This window comes from Schistocerca gregaria, chromosome 6 (assembly GCF_023897955.1).
Source record: "Schistocerca gregaria isolate iqSchGreg1 chromosome 6, iqSchGreg1.2, whole genome shotgun sequence".
Classification (NCBI taxonomy): Eukaryota; Metazoa; Arthropoda; class Insecta; order Orthoptera; family Acrididae; genus Schistocerca; species Schistocerca gregaria.
Window position 1 is genome coordinate 178,670,019 of NC_064925.1, and position 13,927 is coordinate 178,683,945.

The 13,927-nt window shown below is 38.7% G+C and overlaps 2 protein-coding genes across 7 annotated transcripts in view; one reads left to right on the forward strand and one right to left on the reverse strand.

Moving 5' to 3' along the window:
• The window catches only part of LOC126278685 (cyclin-H), a 72,695-nt gene extending 65,324 nt beyond the window's left edge, over window positions 1-7,371 (forward strand). For all 6 annotated transcript variants that reach the window (XM_049978944.1, XM_049978941.1, XM_049978942.1 and 3 more), the window contains one exon: window positions 5,419-7,371. In XM_049978944.1, the coding sequence (XP_049834901.1) occupies window positions 5,419-6,078 (660 nt within the window). In that variant the 3' untranslated portion in view covers window positions 6,079-7,371. The remainder of the gene's footprint in view (window positions 1-5,418) is intronic.
• LOC126278684 (cilia- and flagella-associated protein 45-like) overlaps window positions 1-13,927 on the reverse strand; it is a 123,180-nt gene that overhangs the window by 58,194 nt on the left and 51,059 nt on the right. The window lies entirely within an intron of this gene.

The following is a 13,927-nucleotide window of genomic DNA, read 5'->3' on the forward strand; positions in this document are numbered from 1 at the left end:
GTACCAAAACCAAGTCACAGATTCCAAGACTGCTATGCACAGCGAATGACTAATTTTTATGGTGTATTTCTAAGAAGCAAATCTCAAACTACCCTGAAAATTTTCTTGGCATCTTTATACATTTTTGAGATATAGAGGTTCAAATTCACCCTGTTTTACACATGAAACACACATGTACAATCTGATGTCAGCCAGAAACGTAGCTTCTTAAGTGATTTAGTGACATAGCCTGGAGAAATATGTTGTAAAGTGCCTCTGTTATCATCATAAGGGTCACAGAAACACCATGTTGATGTTGTACCGAAACTGATGCAAGTGCAGTTAAAAACTGGTCTGTGATGTAAAATTATGTAGTTTCATATTATTTCAATTTCACACAAGTAAACTATCAAAATTTTACTGACCCACAAAGTTCTTTTCATATAAGTAACATGCCCTGCTGTAGCAGGAAAAAGAAAGAGAACCAGCAGAAAAATGGTCCTCTCAGGGCACTAGAGAGATAAATGTGCTCCTGTTTATTAAAAGACTCGGACTGAAAAGTGGGGCACAATCTGCTTCATTCTACCTTCCTCAGCAATTTTAAAAATTTACCAAAAGTTTTGGTATATGAACCTATTCACACTTTTTTATGGTGAGGGAGAAGGTGACAGTGAAAGTGGGAAAGAGATGGAAAAGTAATAAATACTGGAGGTTAGTGGACAGTGGTTGTGGTGTAGAAAGAGTGGAGGAGACAATGACAGTGTGAGAGAAACAGGAGGACACAATGGTGGTAGAACATAGTAGTTGACAGTGATGAAATAGTGTCAGGAAAAGAGCACGGAGGAGACAGTGTCGGGGGGGGGGGGGGGGGGGGTAAGAAAGAGAAAGTAAGTAAAAGTGGATGAGATCTAGTGATGCTGCATACTGAGGGAGGGGGGGGGGGAGAGAGAGAGAGAGAGAGAGAGAGAGAGTGACAATGAGAAGAGACAGCAGCTTGTGGAAAAAAGAAATGAGATATTAGCTGTAAGAAATAGAGAAAGAGCAGGAGGGAGACAGTGACAGTGAGAGGAGACTGCATTTGTAGAACAGAACAAAGGGGACTGTGGCTGTAACACAGGAAGCAGTGACAGAGAGATAATGACAATAAATTGGGCTGAATGAGTGAGTAATATATGGCAAGTAGGGGTGGATGGAGATGAGTGACCTTTAATGATGGACTAGTGGGTGTGAGTCAGTTAGGGGAGCTTATGGAAGTTAGAGGTGAGTTGCATGTTAAAAAGAGTGTGAATATGTTTGCATGCCAAAATGTTTTACGCAGATGTTTAAAGGTGCTAAGGAAGGTAAGATGAGGCAGTTGCTGCCCTGCTTTTTAGTCTGTCTTTTACACACACACACACACACACACACACACACACACACACACACACACACACACACTTCTCTTTGAACTTTGTTTTCCTGGCAAAGAAATAAGAGGTAATAGCTGAAATAGGCTTACTGAGGAAGTAGCCATGCAAACTCGGACTCTTCTAATTGTACACACATCAAAAAGTTTTGCATCAGCTCAGTTCCGAGAGTTCCGGAACCTGTACAGAAAATTGGAATAGAGATCAACATAAACATCATTTCTGCCCTTTTCATTACTCATGAAAACCACACATTGCATCTTGTACACACCAGTACCTCAAATATCCAGTAGCACATCCTCTTGCATTGATGCAGGCCTATATTCGTTGTGGCATACTATCCACAAGTTCATCAAGGCACTGTTGGTCCAGGTTGTCCCACTCCTCAATGGCGGTTCGGTGTACATCCCTCAGAGTGGTTGGTGGTCACGTTGTCCACAAACAGCCTGTTTCAATGTATCCCAGTTTCATAGGGTTCATGTCTGGAGAATATGCTGACCACTCTAGTCAAGCGATGTCATTATCTATAAGGAAGTCATTCACAAGATTTGCACAAGGAGGGCAAGAATTGTTGTCCATGAAGATGAATGACACATCAATATGCTGCCGATATGGTTGCAGTATCGGTCCGAGGATGGCATTCACATATCATACAGCCGTTACAGTGCCTTCCATGACTGCCAGCGACGTATGTCGGCACCACGTAGTGCCACCCAAAATCAGCAGGGAACATCCACCTTGGTGCACTTGCTGGACAGTGTGTCTGAGGCATTCAGCCTGACTGGGCTGCCTCCAAACACGTCTCCAATGATTGTCTGGTTGAAGGCATATGCAACACTCATCAGTGAAGAGAACATGCCAATCCTGAGCAGTTATTCAACATGATGGTGTTGCTGTCAGGGTTCCTCCAAGCCATAATCCGTAGATAGCGGTCATCCACTGTAGGAGTAGCCCTTGGGTGGCCTGAGCGAGGTATGTCATCGACAGTTCCTGTCTCTCTCTGTGTCCCCGCCATGTCTGAACAACATCGCTTTGGTTCACTGAGAGACTCCGGGACACTTCCCTTGTTGAGAGCCCTTCCTGGCACAAAGTAACAATGCAGATGCGATCGAACTGCGGTATTGACCATCTAAGTATGGTTGAACTACAGACAACACAAGTCTTGTATCTCCGTCCTGGTGGAATGACTGGAACTGATCGACTGTCAACCCCCCTCCGTCTAATAGGCACTGCTCATGCATGGTTTTTACATCTTTAGGTGGGTTTAAGGACACCTCTGTACAGTCAAAGGGACTGTGATACAGTATCCACAGTCAATGTCTATCTTCAGGAGTTTTGGGAACTGGAGTGCTGCAAAATGTTTTTTGATGTGTGTATTTTGGCTGCATATTATCTGGCCATTTTCGGAGTGATCAAAGAGATGATGGCACAGTGCCAGAGAGAGGCTGCCCATGAGAGTCTGCACCACAGATACTAGTCAGCAGGAAAGAGGTATAGCTTGCAGATGTGGGTGCTCACTCTGATAGATGGAGAGAATGTTCAAATAGTCAAACTTTTTCTGTTGTGTCTTTAGTCACGATGACACTGCAGTGACTTCTTTGAAATTTAGTGATAGCAGTGGCCAGATTCCATGTTGTATCTAAATTAAATTGACTATTGCAGTTATTTAGATATTCAGTTGATCAAATGGCTTTCTAAAACATTGAGCCCCAAAATAGTGAGTAGGAAGTTAAACAATTCACATCACTAGTTCTTAGAGTGATCTAGATGTTTGTAATGTTTAATCACTGCTGACTTTTCTCGTTGTAACAAGTGAGTGCACCACTGGTTTTTATGGCATGTGTCAACAACATTTAGTGTTGTTTTATCAGTACATTAGCTGCTCCAACTCTCACAAAGAATCTTGCATGCACACACCTTTTGAAGCAATAGGTCATTCTCCACAGAAATGTGATTGGCTATAGCCTTCGTAGGAGGACAGAAGATCACTTTGACAAGATGTTTCTTGAGGATCTGGCCTTCTTTGAGGAAAGAGTTGTCACTTACAGCAGAAATGTACTTGACTTCAAAGTAGCTTTCTTATTGTCCTCACTGACTGTGTATTTACATTCTTAGTTTCATGTGAAATGTCTTGTGAACCTGTTGCTGGGAATATCCATTCATTTGAAAATGTTCTTCAGGTGTAAGAGTTCATCCTGCAGGGAGTCTTTCCTCAAAGATAGAGGAACACTGTGTCAGTTATCTTCTGCTCACCTATGAAGACAGCAGCGCTACAGAATTCTATGAATGAGAACATGTTGCTTCAGAAGATGAGTGCTCACTAGATTCATTGTGGGAGTCAGGACAGTTCATCTATTACTTAAATATGAATTGTTCATGATGGATGCATTGGACACTTACAGTAATACCCACTTGCTACAAGTAGACAAGTCCAGCAATGATGGAGCACTGTTGAGATAAGGGCTACTTTATGAGTTATAGCAACAGGAAAATTTTAACTTCCATCTCATTGTTCTGGGACTTAGTGTTTAAGGAAGGCATGGAGATTCGATTAGCAGAACATTTACCTAATTGCAATAGTACTCTGGCAGAAAGAAGTGAGACACGGATATCAGCAGAAGAGCAGTAATTTGGACAGCTGCATTCTCAAAATTTGATGGATTATTCATTACACCGTAACAAGCTGAAAATATACAAATCACGTGGTAACTGGATCACTAATTAATGGTAGATGCATTAAGAAAAGGTCTGAAAAATTGAAATTACATTCAAGAAAAGGTATACAGAAACCTCTTTCCTCCATGTACAATCTAAACTATACACAAATACAAAGTGTTAACACTATACACGAGGGTAATCTCAAAAGTAAGGTCTCCTGTTTCTTTGTAAGTACATACACCTGTTTATTTCTACAATGGTTTATATCAGTTTACAACTTGAACATGTAGCTATTTTTCGACATAACCACCATTTCTGTCGATGCATTTTTGTAGACGCTGTTGCAGTTTTTGTATGCCATTTCATACCAGTTCACCGCCATGTTATTCAGAAAGTTATGAACCTCTTCTTTCACCTTGTCGTCAAAGCTGAAACGGGCAATTCAGAACCGGAGAAGAGGAATGTACACATTCTCCATGACAATGCTCGCCCACACATCGCTCGGCAAATCATTGCTCTCCTGCAACAGTTTCAGTGGAATATAATGACCCACACACCCTATAGTCCTGACTTGGCACCCAGTGACAGTGACTATCACCTGTTCCCTAGGTTAAAATAACATTTGGCCAGAAAGCGATTCGGCTCCGACTACGAGATGAAAGAAGAGGTTCATAAATTTCTGAACGGTATGGTGGCCAGCTGGTATGACATGGGCATTCAAAAACTGCCACAGCGTCTACCAAAAGCATCGACAAAAATGGTAATTACGTAGAAAATAGCTAAATGTTCAAGCTGTAAACTGATGTGAACCACTTTAGAAATAAGCAGATCTATGTACTTATTAAAAAAATAGGAGACCTTACTTTTGGGATCACCCTTGTAGAAAACAAATTGGTTACTAATTTAACTAATGTGAGAAACATACATCAACAGAATGTAAGTAAATCACTGCATGCTGCACTACATTACTATATGGGTACAGATTAAGTGTTACTGGATGGTACTTGTGTTGTTCTTCTGGGGAAGACCATAAGTGCTCCTTCCTCATTAGTTTAAAAGGTGACTGTGCTGTGAAATGTGCTGTGAAATGCAGTATGGGAATCTGTATGAATTATTATTGTAGTCAGAGTCTTCTTTCTTATTCGATTAGTTGTTTTTGCCAGGTTATTCAAGGTATTTATTCTTTCTTCTTCCATGCCGTAAAATATGCACAAGTAGGAAGCTGTTTAGCTAAATCCCCTAGTATTAACTTTTTGTTATTTGCTGCAACAGGCTTATGTTTTAATAATTCATTATATGTTGTGAGAGCTGGAATCCATATTGTTTTTTAAGTTTAACCAAATTAAATAACATTCTTGTGTTGAATGTTTTTCAGGTAGAAGAATTCAACGTCTCAATGGCACAGTTTGTGTCAAATATTAAAGGAGATCGTGAAAAGGCTGCCGAGATAATCCTAAACAATGAATTGCTGTTGATGCTACATCTGAACTATAACTTAACTGTTCATCATCCATTCCGACCTGTGGAAGGCCTGCTTGTGGACATTAAATCTCGTGGTAGTCTACGTGACCCAGAGAGACTGAGACCAGGAATTGAGGAAATGTTGGAGCGTGTGTACCTGACTGATGCTATCCTCCTGTACTCACCGTCACAAATTGCTCTAGCTGCAATACTCCATGCTGCGAGCAAAATCAATGAGAACCTAGATTCATACGTAATGGATATTTTGATTGGACCATCTGGTAGGGAGCACCTTTCAGGTCTTATTGAAGCTGTCAGGTGTATCCGTTCTTTGATCAAGTGTATTGAATTACCACCAAAAGATCAGATGCGTATGTTGGAGAAGAAGCTAGAAAAGTGTAGAAATCAAGCCCATAATCCTGATAGTTATGTGTACAAGAAAAGAATGTTGGACATGATTGATGAAGACGATGATGACGACGAACGGTACCTGTATACCAAAATGATCCGTGATCAATCAGCAAATGATGAGGCTCTTTTGGGTGTCTCAAAAGTGCATTCACCTGCAGCTTAATGACTAGCTTCCTTTTTTATTTATTAATACATGTTTTTATGCAACCAGATACTTATTTTTATGCAAGTGTAAATTTTTGTTGTTTTTAAGTTCTGCTGCAGTTATATTTTTGTAATAAATGTGGCTACAATCTTTATTCATGTTTGTGTGAATGACATCACTGATGCATATAATACCTGGTAAAAGTACTTAATATATCTTATTTCACAGTTCCCTTCTTGCACAGTTTTCAAATCATTTTGTCATACACACAAGATGTACCATATGTGTATTATTCCATCTGCATTGCTACAAGTATTATAATTCAAATAAATAAAAAGTGCCTTGTCCCAGACTGTGTGTGTGTGCAGTAATTAAAATAGTCTTTTAGGATTGTAATCCAATTTGGTTACATAAATTTATACCAAAAGTTTTATATGAAACTGTTAAATCAATATACCCTGGACAAAATGTCATCTTCATGGTAAATATGTATTCAGAGAGAGAGATGAACATGCTAATGGCATAACATTTACACTGTTTTCTTGTCACATTAAAAATGAGATATTGCTAAATACACCAATTGTTCAGTTTAACAGACAATGACTGTTAAAACTAAATTATTTGCAGATGTGACTTATCTCAACTAATAAAAGATAAAATAACCTGCACAAATCAGTTCATAAAATTCGTAAGTCAGATTTGAGACTGAAACAATTTGTGTATTCTTTATTGTTTCCATTACATTCCAAAACATGTTTATTTTTCTTTTAATTGGACAATGTGCAGAAATATGATGCTTTTGTGAGAAAAGAAGTAGCTTTTAGTTTTAGTTTATTTAAATTTGTGTAACAACGATAAGGCTGTTAAACAGTAGAAGCTCATACTGCATAAGTTCCAGTTGTTTCAGTATTGTGATACTTAGAAATGAATACATGATTTTTAAAAGGCTGCAGGTATTTCTTTTCATAAATGTATATACCTGTAAACTGAGACTGTCGACAAGCAAACCAACAGAAAAGATTACTCTTAAACAAAAATAGACTATAGTTACCAAAATAAAAAGTTGCCAACGATTAACATGAATCAAAAGATGTTGGTATCGGCAGTCTTTTTCTTAAGAGCATGCATTCATAGCCAGTGTGGTTTAAGTACCTGAAGGGACATTAGATTATTGCCTGATTTATGTTAGGATTGGAAAAGAGTTTGAAGGTAATGTAAATAATTATTTATTACTCAAATGTTCAAGTACTTTACCATTCTCATCAACTTTTAATGTATTACTGAAGGCGTAAAATAAATCAGTGGTTTATATATTTTGATTTTTTTTTCCTATATCAGCTTATTTGGATGGTTCTCATTGTTTCACATTATAACAAAAGCCAACCGATGGTGTCATTATTTCAAAACTGTTTTCTTTTTAAAAGACAGCATGAGCAGTTTGCAAGTCAGAAAGGCAAACTAAATAGTTTACGTATGCTTTGTTGCATGGTTGTTGTTGTTGTTGTTGTTGTTGTTGTCTTCAGTCCAGAGACTGTTTTGATGCAGCTCTCCGTGCTACTCTATCCTGTGCAAGCTTCATCATCTCCTAGTACTTACTGCAACCTACACCCTTCTGAATCTGCGTAGTGTATTCATCTCTTGGTCTCCCTCTACAATTTTTACCCTCCACACTGCCCTCCAATGCTAAATTTGTGATCCCTTGATGCCTCAGAACATGTCCTACCAAGCGGTCCCTTCTTCTTGTCAATTACAAGTACATATACAACTCCTCAATTTGAGACTGACAGCTAAAGAAACTTACTAGATCAACAGAAAATCAAAATACAAAGTAGTAAAACGTGCTGCAAAGGCAAATAGTTATTTTAAGAGTGGGAAAATGCCTAACAAAGACCAACCTTACAGGAGGGACATGTAAAAGGTTTGAATGAGCTCCATTGGCATAGGAATATTACAGAGAAGTGGTGATCAGAAAAAAAAAATTACCAGAAGACAAGCTATTTGTTTTATTGTGCTATTGCAATTTTGCTTATATACCATTTTCATGCATAAGACTTCATGTCATATTATGGTATGGGAGTAGAAAATAACATTCTTGTAGGACTATTACCCTTGATGGTAGCAGAGTCAATGGATATCATCAGTGACATGAGTAGGGTTGTGTTACTTACATGCAAGTAGAATTATGTAAATCTTGTGCATGAAAATGACACAAAAAACAAAACTGCAATAGCACAACAAAACAGTTACAGGTGAAAGTGAAAATGATATAATTTAAAGAATTTATAGAGGCTGTGGCCGGCCATGGTGGCCGAGCAGTTCTAGGCGCTACAGTCTGGAACCTCGCGACCGCTACGGTTGCAGGTTCGAATCGTGCCTCGGGCATGGATGTGTGTGATTTCCTTAGGTTAGTTAGGTTTAAGTAGTTCTAAGTTCTAGGGGACTTATGACCTCAGAAGTTAAGTCCCATAGTGCTCAGATCCAGATGCTGTGGGTGATGGTTTACTATAACATAATACATTATTTCAAGGTCCAATTTCTGCATATACTTTTTTGCATTTGTTTTACATATCTCTTAAGTGATTTAGGCAATCTATAGAAAACCCAGACTTAGCCAACAAGATGCACATTTGACTTTGAATTCTCCCATATGTGAGACTAGTGACTCAAGCATCAAGCTGCCATGTTCACCTTACAAGTACTTTGAAATGTTGTACTTGAGGGCAGAAATGTTTTTGTTAGAGTACTTGATGTATCACAGTAGTTAGGCCATTAGACCCACATTGATACAAATTAATTCCTTGTGGAGTTGTCCAGATGAAAGTTTCATGACAATGTACACAATTCCTTTCACTATTTGCTGCCGACATTTCCAGATCCACACTGTAGAAGTTATACAGCTGTTCTCTAGCATCATGAATGTAGTTACTGTTTATTTCCTCATTGTTTTGTACATAGCTGCTTGAGTGTAAGTTATGAAGTTACCAGATATATGGAATACACGAAGGCCACAACAAGTACAACAAAAAGAAAACTGGAGAAAACATACCACCATGTAAAAATATAGCATTTCTACAAGAAAAGGAAAAAAAATGTTGTAAGCCCCTTAGAAGTAGCTTACAACAATTTTACAGGTCTTTCAGATTATATGATAAAGCTAAACATGAAAAAGAATATCCAATCTAACAAATATCGGATGCGGCAGAAGTGACTAAGCAGTTTTAAGGAGCAATAAAAAGTGAGAAGATCATACGTAAGACCTTCCAAAAGAATGAAGGGATTGAAATTGAAGGGAAGTGACTGGCATGCTTAGCCTATGCAGACGACATATGTTTACTCTCTGTGTCGGAAGAGGAGTTGGAGCAAATGACGAAAGCACTAAAGGAGGGTGCCAGCAAATTTGGGCTAAACAATAAACTAAGCTAAGACACAGTACCTCGTTATGACGCGTAGTCATTGTCAGACTGCTGATCATCTACAATCACTGCAGGTTAGGGACCATTCCTACAAGAGAGTGCAAGAATTCAAATACCTAGGGGCACTTTTCACTGAGAACTCGCCATGTGAAGCAGAGATCAATGCCAGAATACAAGCAGGAAACCGATCTTACCACAGCCTAGCACAACTGCTTCGGTCCAAATCTCTCTCCAGACAGTTCAAGATTCGACTGTACAAAACCCTGATCCAGCCTGTTGTTCTATATGGCTGTGAGACATGGAGTATCCGGAAACAGGACTTCCATAAGCTCCTTGTTTTTGAGAGAAAAGTGCTTCGGCAGATCTTCGGTCCGGTTCTGGATGCAGATACAGGGGAATGGAGGACCAGATACAACCAAGAGCTTGAGGAACTATACCAGCAGCCCAACATAGCAGGAACTGTCAAAGCCAAACGAATGCAGTGGGCCGGCCATGTGGCCTGGATGGATGCTCACAGATGGCCTTGGAAGCCTACAGAAAAGAGACCGCCAGGGAGACCCAAGAAGCGTTGGAGGGATGGACTCCATGAAGATTTAAACCCAGTGTCAATAGATGTGGACGAAGCAATGGACAGAATACAGTGGAGGAGGAAACTTGTAGATGCGTGCGGTCCACTGGGCCTGATCACGTAGTAGTAGTAGTAGTAGTAGTAGTAGTATAAAAAGTGAATCTGTATGTATAGAGAAAAAATGTTTTTATTTTCTAAATTAGTGCAATATACCATTTTACATTCATTTATTTTTGAAAATAATGTCCTCAAGATGGCAGCCGTTAGCATCAATAGATTGTTCTAGATGATCCCTGACATTTCGAGCTGCTCTTGCACACATATCATGGGGTATGGCAATCACTTCATCAATAACCTGCTCTTTTAACTCTGGTAGGGTGTGTGGGCAGCTTTTGAAAACCTTTTCCTTCAGATATCCCCAAAGAAAAGAGTCACAAATGCTCAAATCTGGTGACCGTGTAGGCCACCCGACATCATCCTTCAGAGAGACAAGGCTTCCCGGAAACATTTCTCCCACAACATCAAGTGAAATTCAAGCTGTGTGAACAGTAGCTCCATCCTGTTCGATCCACAAGTTCCCCATCTGTACTCTTCAACAATCTCATCCATTCAGAAAGTTTTGCCACATTGAAACATAACGTGTGGAATTCACTGTCACAGACACTCCTCCTTCCTCAAAAAAGTAAGGGCCTACTACACAAAATTGTGATATGGCACCCCACACTGTCACTTTAGAAGAATGTTGCAGTCTTTCATGAATAATTTGGGGGTTATTTTCAGCCCAGTAACGAAAGTTTTTGCTTAGTCACACACACACACACACACACACACACACACACACACACACACACACACACACACACACAATCTCTAAGATGAAAATGTGCCTCATCACTACTGAAGAAAGCTGCATTCGGAGGGATCTGAGCAAGCATTTGCTCACACAGATTTTGACAGTTGGCCTAGCTTCCTGGGCATAATTCTTGAGCAGTCATTATTTTGAAAGGATGGAACTTCAAACTGCATTGCAGAATCCATCTCAAACTGTGGTCTGAAATCCCCAATGCAACAGCATGTTGTTGATCAGAATGTTGCAGCAATTGTTGAACTACTGTTCTCACCCATTGCACATTTTCTGGCATTCTGATGGATCTGCATTGGACATGTGTACCTATTCTTAGTATGCTACCAGTTTCCTCCAACTGCCAAACCCAGGACCGATTGGAGTTTGCATTAGGAATGGCGTTTTTGCATGGAATGTTGAACTGTTGCCGAAAAGCTCATTGTGTAGCTATCACAGATCTGTTGTTTTCATAATAAGTGTGACTGGCAAAACCGTGATGCGCACCGATCCAGACCATATTGGAACTGAAATAGGGTCAACGAGTGAGCAAAGGCAGACCACATGCAACTGCCTACCCCCAACCACAGTCCCAGTGGTAATTGATAGAAACTGCTCAGTCAGTTCTGCCGCACCCTGTATAAAATACGTACATGTTGTAGTTCGATGTAGATCAATACCGTCATACGAGACAAAGCTGCAGAAGCAATAAAATTACTGAAAACACTCCAACTTTTAGGCACTGATTGGGCCCCAACACCAGTCTTAAAGAAGAGTGCTCTAAGCTTCACTGAACCACTTACACACTTAAATTACAGTTCACCCCGAGCTGGAGTTTTTCCTCATGTACTGAAACTGTCTTGAGTAATTTCAGTTTATAAAAAAGGTGGGAGGAATTCAACATCATTACAATTTCTTCCTACATTACAAAATATTGCAAGTAACTGTACAGGACAAACTATTGGAATTCATAAATAAAATGTAAATCCTGTGTAACAAACAACACTAGATCAGGAATAGGGTATCAACAATAATTGCCATTTATGAGTACTTTAAATATTGGCCTATCAGAAGCTTTTGACATGGTGGATCATGAGAGTCTGCAGTCAAAGCTAAAAAAAGTGTGGTATTTGAGGTGTATCCAAAACTTGGATCAGTGCTTTCCTGAGTAATTGTAAGCAGCAGTGAACATAAAGCACACCCAGTGTCATGTTTAAAACTATTACTTAACGTATCTCAGAGTATAATCTGATTAAATATGGTGTAACTTAAGGATCAGAAATGCAACCACATTTATTCCTTTTGTACATTAATCATCTAATCTTCATCGTGGATGATCAAAAACTATTGTATTTGCAGATGACCCAAGAGTCTATTAAACCAAAGCCAAAATAAATAAATAAAATTCTATTGGAAGAAGAAAATAACAACAAACTACAAAAATCAGTAAACACCATCACAAAACAACTTAGTAACTGTGCAGAGAATAATCAGCTTACACTAAATAGTGGAAAAAAGAACTCTCTCTCTAACAATTCACAGTACTCTAAACAAGAATAAGTACATCCCATTTACCTCTATCAATGCTGAACCAGTTGGTTGAAACATACCAGTATATGATTGTTAGGATGGGTATGACATAAATTGTTGACCTCAGATGTCAGGCTGCCATATTTATAGGCTTACATAAATTTCGTAACAATCTTATTTCACTTATCTTATCTTATAGAAGTCAATTTATTATACTGATTCATATTCTAATATTAATTTCATTTTGACCTCAGCAATCATAGAAATATCTCTGCACTAGTTTGTCTGTTACTAATTGCTACTTGGAAATAAAACATTAGCAATTCTCATTTTGCAATTCCAGAACACCTTTTAGAAGGACAAACCAGTTTTTTGTTGGTATTAATGGAATAAACTTCTGCATATGTTAGCAACATTTTCCAACTAACAATCTTTGTGATATAAGCAACTTAACAAAAACCACTGTCGTAAAATACGAATTTCAATACTGAAAGCTAGAAGCCATGAGAAACTTTATGCTGCAATATGGCAGGAACAAATTGATGTCTAACTGGATGTGGCCAGTCAGTGTACACCAGCAAGTTTTTCATTCTAATTCATAAATTTTCTGTTTCTAATGATGACATAAGCAGTGATTGTTAGAAATATATACAAGCAGTGATGAATCAGCCATCTTGGCCTCCATTTCCCAACATGTAGCAATACAGACACCAAATTCTTAGGATTACAGTTGCAAAGTGATTTAAAATGGAATATGTATATAGATTATCTGAATGCAAACCTTGCTAGAGCTTGCACTAAATAACATGGTTCTTGCATAGAAACACATTTTTATCCAAAGCACTGGAAAATCCACCCCTTTGTTCTAAGTGAATGGCCACCTTAGTTGGCCATCATATACTAACCTGCATGATTCAAGCATTATCTTCATTCCTTAGTGTGGCACTGCAGTTTTTATGCACCACAGGACAGAAAAAGTTCTTCATAATCAGGCATGCATGAGTATATGAAGTGTCATTAAATGTTGAAAGAGACAAACTAGGAAACATAATCTCATTAAAAAATGTACTTGAGAGGGTTGCAAAACCACTAGTTATTCCAGTCCCACAACAAGGAGAATGGAAAAGCAGGTGGAAAACGTAGTTGCTAGTACTTCCCAATGACTCAGTGCTTCAGAACAAATGTAGAAGAAGAAGAAAATTTTATATTTAGTTGATACTGACAAACAAGTTGTCAGTAGGAGACTTGCACTTGATGTCAGAGAAACATGTTCTTTATCTTTCATTGTCAGTATCCTAGTAAAGAACATGGTCAGATACGCTACATTTTTACCCCTTTGTATTTTATGACAATCCCTTCTGGCAGTGCCTTGTCAGTCTTGTTTCGTGAAGGTTGATTCATTGTTTACATGATTATTTCTTTTTCGTACTCTACTGAGAAACTGTTGACTTTTAACATCTATATTTGTTGAATTATTGATTGTAGATAACCTACTAACATAAGAGTTAGCAAAAT